General features: G+C 37.6%; 1 protein-coding gene across 1 annotated transcript in view; it reads left to right on the top strand.

The window, feature by feature from the left end:
* Positions 1 to 2,422: 2,422 nt before the first annotated feature.
* Positions 2,423 to 6,000, top strand: part of MED13L (mediator complex subunit 13-like) — a gene marked incomplete at its 5' end in the record, with an annotated part of 94,175 nt that continues 90,597 nt past the window's right edge. Inside the window, one exon of the mRNA XM_010073178.1 lies at positions 2,423 to 2,506. Coding sequence (XP_010071480.1) covers positions 2,423 to 2,506 — 84 coding nt within the window. The remainder of the gene's footprint in view (positions 2,507 to 6,000) is intronic.

The following is a 6,000-nucleotide window of genomic DNA, read 5'->3' as shown; positions in this document are numbered from 1 at the left end:
GCTGAGGGAGATGGAGGAGGCAAGGGGGGGTGAGGGAGATGGAGGAGCTGCGAGGGGCTGAGGGAAACCTGCCAGGAAAATGCGGGAAGGTGTGACTGGGAAGAAGGGAGGAGAGGTGTTTGTTTTAATTTAACCCTGGGAAGGGCAAGAAAGGGTATTTATCCAACTGTTTGTGTTCTGTTTTTTCCTCAGTACTCAAATTAGTGATCGGGACTTTATGTTAATTGGCAATCTAGAAAATGTTAGGAGATCTGAGGAGGTAATACTCAAAATATTATGAAATTATTTCATAATCATTAGTATGCCCTTGTAAGGTCATTTTTTTCATAGAAAAATGAGAAAGATAAGAGGTCAAGAGACAGTGAAATGCTCTCACAGCTGTGCTGCTGAGAAAGAAAATATCACTCACTTAACTAGAGAAATGAGCCAAGGAGTTCAGAGTGTTTTATGTCCTTATTTCAAATGATTAAATAACTGCTTTTAAGTGTATACTCATTTGAGGGTTTATGACCAGCTTTTTTTTTTTTTTTCAACACAAGTTCACTGTCACAACTTACTGTTAAAGGCTAGTTACCACTGAGTACTTATACAGCAAAAATAACACAGTTCTGCCATTAATTTTTCACTTGGCCGAATCTTTGAGATCTTCTGCAATCATGTTTCCCTTTTCATATGGGTTTATACCTTAAATAACCTGTGGTTTAGTTCAGCATGTGAGGGTTGGCTGATTTTTAAGGCCAGGTCTACACATGAAGACTTTTCTGGGAAAGTAGCATTAGTCCGAGGCAGTTCCACCTGCCATCGTGAGAAATGATGATGTGGCATTGAAGTGTGTATGTGATGGGGGAGAGATTATTATTATTTTCTGCTAGTACAGATTATTTTCTTTAGGGATCTGATGTAAACTTCACAGACTTCCTTTTGTTTGTATGAAGTACACTGACACTGACAGACTTTCTTTGATAGCCAGTGTTTCCTATGGAAACGGTTGCTGAAGCATACTGTTTTTTTTCCACTAACCCAAGAGCAGTGTCGTTAGATCTCTGCTGGTTTAGCTTCCAAATTCAGTTTAAGATATTGGTATACTCAACTGGGCTGTATTCTTTCTGCTTTGAGAAAGTGCTGTTAGAATTTTCTTCAGCCTAATTTTAACTTTGGGGAAACCCTGCCAAGTTTATACAGAAGAATTAGGTGTACATTAGTATCTGCATTGTCTGTCATCCGTTTCTTACCTATGGTATGCTTTTGAAATAAAGATCACACAATTTTTCTAAACCTTGCAGAATGTACTTTCCTTGAAGGTTTCATGTGATTTTTAATTTTTTTGTTGTGTTTTGGCTGATCTCTAGTAACTGCTGTAGAAATAAACTACTGGAAAACTTTAAAGAATGAAGAAGTATAGTTCTTCCATCTAAAGAAAAAATACTGATTAGACATGACGTGTAAGGAAAGCTGACATATTGCTCATAATCATAAATAAACCACTAGCAACAAATGACCAGTTTTTCAGAATTTTTGAAACTTAATATTTAACTTACTGAAAAATATTCCTCATAACAGGTTTCTGTATGTGATCCCTTGGGCAGTATGTTCAACTGCATGTTTAATGTATGAAGCATACTTAAATTGTGTTGGCCTGCTGCTAGTGTTATTTGTCTGTACGGGTGGACTTTGAAAGGCATCAATCACTCCTTGTCAACCTAAATTGGTCATTGATTGCTTTCCATCCTCACTGTTTGGTTTTTTTTAAACTTACAGAATATACAGTTTCTAAAAAGAAATTATGCCCTTCTAAAGGGACCACAGAAAATAGGTAACTTACTGCTCTGAATTTAGTGGCATGGGAGTATCTGTGTTGGAGTGAGGTTTTCTGAGAAAGGAAACTAATTATGGAAGTTTTAACACCTGAAATGATGCTGTGGATCATGTGAAGGAAAAATGGTTCATTGTTAGTATTTGCTTAATACAATTTCCTGTCATTTGTGTACTGTACTATGTCATTTACATGCCACAAACACAGGATTGAATATTCTTTATTATGAATTCAGAGAGAAACATTGTATAGAAAAGAATCAGTGCTATGAGTTGTCTTTGTTCAAGAAAAGGAGTTTGAAAAATAGGTTGATGGGTCACTCAGCAAACAGAGTATCACGGAGCAGAGAAGATTCTGTCAGAGATGAAGGGAAAATGCATATGTGAAGATCAGCATCAGTGACAGCATCATGAGATGGGACAGTGATTCTCTATGACTAGGGTGGGAAAATAGAAAGCAGCAAAGTTACATCGAACACAGAAGCTACAAAGTTCATTTCAGTATGATGGAAATTCAGCTCCTTAATTCATTAGTTTTACTGTCCTCAAAGACTGCTTTTAATTACATCTTAAGGTGTAACTAGTAACTGTTGCTGTAATTATTTTCTAGGTGCTTGATGGATAAAAACTTTGTAAGAATTGGAAAATGGTTCATAAGGCCCTATGACAAGGATGAGAAGCCTGTTAATAAAAGGTAAGGTGATCCACGTATCAAGTACTGTTCCTGTCAGTGTTGTATATTACATGATAGTAATTTGATGCTGTGTTTTGGTGGTAGTTCTTCCACTTCTTTTACCATGTGACAAGTAAAAATACAGGCACTATTTGTTCATGTCAGTAATTCATAGAAAGCAATCAAGTAATTTTTCAGGTCTTGTTGTGATAATTCAAGATAAGAAGGTGAGTTTGGTATTTATTCCTTAACTCCACAGAAATATCACATTTTTTAATATCTTGTCAGTAGCATTTGCCTGTTTCTCTCATTATACAACAGAATTCCAGGTAGTTAAAAACAAATTATTTGAATTTCTGGACACTTAACCCCAACCTGACATTTTAAGCAGTAAAATGAGTAGTATGTAGATTTACTTATTTATTTTCTTTAAAGATCCCGGCCTTGATATACAGCTTTCACTGATTAGGCAGGCTGACAAGTCAGACCTCTATGTCTGATTAATGTGCTTCACTTGCAGGAACATAACCGTGGAAAAGGGCTAGCTGTCTCCACTTCCTCACTGCTATTTCCTATCCTAGTTCTAAAGGTTACAATGTTCTCAGATCTTCTGGTACTTGCATTTATAGTCATCCGCTAAACAAGTTCTGTCAAAAATAATCTGAGTTAAGCTGAAACACAGGTTTTCTAACGGGAATCATTTTGACAGAACTGGGTTAGGAAGTGACTAAACATGCAGTTATGCTGGAAGATTTGAAGGTAATGAGCAAGTGGAGATGAAGTGGGGTGGCAACTTCTTCATCCAGCATAGCTACAGTCACAATAGCATATCCGATGGCAGCTGTAGGTGCAGGTGGGAATCATCCTGTAGATCATACATTCCTTCTCCCTCTCATCTCTTTATCTCGCTGCATTGTCTTACAACAGAAATGTCTTACCTCTGTTACAGCGCAACGGTGCAGCCGGTCGGCTTCATTCTGTATCAGATTTTGTGTTAACCAGGTACTTTCAAACAGCAGTTGTTTTTAAGATATAAAGCAGTAATTAAACATGGATTTGTCTCCTTTCTAAAACCAGAAAGCATTAACTTACCATGGCGATCTCACTTTTTTTGCTCTTTACCCTTTGTGGCTAAGTAGCCTTACAGTGTGTATGTGTAACCTTTGATTTCACCTTGATTTAGTGACAAGAAGCCATTTAAAGGTCCAGGTTTTCCATAGCTTTCTCTGTCCTTGCTGTACGTAAGCACCATTCTCCCTTGTTTTCTCTGCTGCTTTTCTGATCACACCAAGATCTAGTTTAATTTTCTGGAAGATTAATTCCCTAAAATGACATAAGAAGTGGTGTCTTTTCCAGCTTCTGGGAAAGGATGACAGCTCTTTTCAGCAAAAGCTCTTTGTTTTATCAAATTTACTGCAGCCTTAGTACTCGGATTGAATGTATTTGTGAGTCTCGTGTCTGTTCCTGGTGTGTATCAATTTAAGAACTGAAGCATCTGATCCAGTAGACGGTGACTGTCGAAAACAGCAGCAGCACTGGCATGGAAGGTGTCGTTACTTTAGAATTCTGGCAGATTAGTAGATCTTGTGTCTTGTTTACGTGTGTGTTACACTGAATCACGTGTACAGAGAGGTGATCTGTAGATGATAATTACATTTGTAAATATATATACAGTGTGCACACAAATAGCTGGTCTGGAACATGTTACAAAGCATGAATTCATGTTGAACTTAGATTGTATTTGAAGTATTCCTATATATAAAACTGACATTTTTATAGAGAATTTTAGGGTTGAAGGATAGACTCTTGTTTTGAAGAAGATCATGTTTGTTTTGGTTTTCTAAAAAGTCCTTGTTGCTATAGATCCTATGGATATACACTTTTTTGAAAGCATTTATTTAGCAAAATGGCCTAATTTGAGACAGGTTTTGTGTTGTTTCAGGTTGTTAATTTTTCTGCGTTGGAGTTAACTAGTCTTACTGAAAGATGGTAGTAAAGACTGCAAAAACTGACAGCAGAGTCAACTGTGGACAGTAGCAGCAAATAGCAGGAGGCTTTGGGAACTAATTTGTCTCAACTTTTTTTTTTTTCTTATTTCATCTTTTAAGCTTTCTTTCTCAGTATAGTACAAAAAGCTATCTTTACACAAATTAAGTGATCCATGGTATTTCCGTGTAAGTTCTTTGTGAAACTCTTGCTCTAAGGAGCTGCTTGCTGTAGATAAAGCAATAAGGAGTAGTTGCAGGAAAAAGAGGCCAGCTGGAAGTGTTCAGGTATTTTAACACTGTGGATAGTGCCTTCATAACCAAAAAAAGTGGTATTTCAGAAATAATAGCTAAACTCATGACTATATATAAAATACCAGAAGTAAGTTGCAGGTATATACAGTGATTAGGTAACAATCAGTCTGGTAATCCCTGTTGAAAATGCCTGCACTATCCTCTTTGAATGGGGAAGGAGATAAATACATCTATATAGATATATACCCCCTTGAATGGAGACAAACTGAGCAGGTGTCATTCTGTCAAAGAAGTACAAATGGTTCCAAAGTCTGCTTTTGTGTTTCTACTTGTGGCAATGTTGGTCATCTCAAATTTCCAGCATCCTGAGTTACTCACTACCTTTCAGGAATATCCTGAAAAGTCTTGGGCTGGGTGTAAATGAAGAGGGAAGGAGTTAAAATTTATGCAGCTGGCTTTCAGGGAGTAAATTCATTCAGGGCCTGTGATTTTTGTGAATGGCATTAAGGGAGAAGGGCGGGGAGGTCTGTGGTTCTAGAATGAAGTCAGAGATGAAGTGGAGCACGGCAGTGGGGTGACCTAGTTAGCCTGAGAACAATAGATGACCTTCCGAGGCAGGATGAGAAACAATACCCGAGATGAGCTTTTCTCCTCTTTTCAGGAGGAGTGAGGGAACAGCAGAGGGAGTTACAGACAGATCCGTATATGGTTTTGTTTTGCTTACAGCGCGAACCAGATGCTTTTGACGGGAAATTTAGTGCAGAACTTGTGGTTTTTCTTTCCCAAGTATCTTTTTTGTATCTCAATATTATGTGTCATTTACTAAGTAATTCTTCATGTTTTGCTGTCTGTTCTACAGCAGTGCGTGTCTAAAGTGTGTTTCCACACTACTGCTGGAAAATAGCAAACTTGCTTATTTATCTACACAGCTTCCTAAAGGAGATCAGTAGGCTTGGAGTTTACAGAATTTGTCTGATAAAAGGCATTCATAGTGCCTTCTGCTGCGTGGTGAAAATTCATCTTCGCAGGCTGTTCAGAATCACTTTCCAAGTTTTGCACAGGGTTTTTTTGGTTTTGGAAAGCACCATCAAAAATGTTAAACATCTTGCAGGCAAAAGAAAATATATGGCTGTCTTAGGCAAGAATCTTTGCTAGTTATTTTAGTGATTGTTTTCTTGGGGTGTGGTAGGAAATGGGGGGGAAATCAGTTTGCTTTGAACTGTCTGTTTCTAATTTTCTAGAATGTAAAGAAAATGTAGGGGGCAAAAAGTTGCT

Source organism: Pterocles gutturalis, unplaced genomic scaffold (assembly GCF_000699245.1).
Source record: "Pterocles gutturalis isolate BGI_N339 unplaced genomic scaffold, ASM69924v1 scaffold4887, whole genome shotgun sequence".
In the NCBI taxonomy this organism is placed as follows: domain Eukaryota; kingdom Metazoa; phylum Chordata; class Aves; order Pterocliformes; family Pteroclidae; genus Pterocles; species Pterocles gutturalis.
Note: the sequence above shows the minus strand (reverse complement) of the source record. Positions and strands in the feature narration are given on the sequence as shown.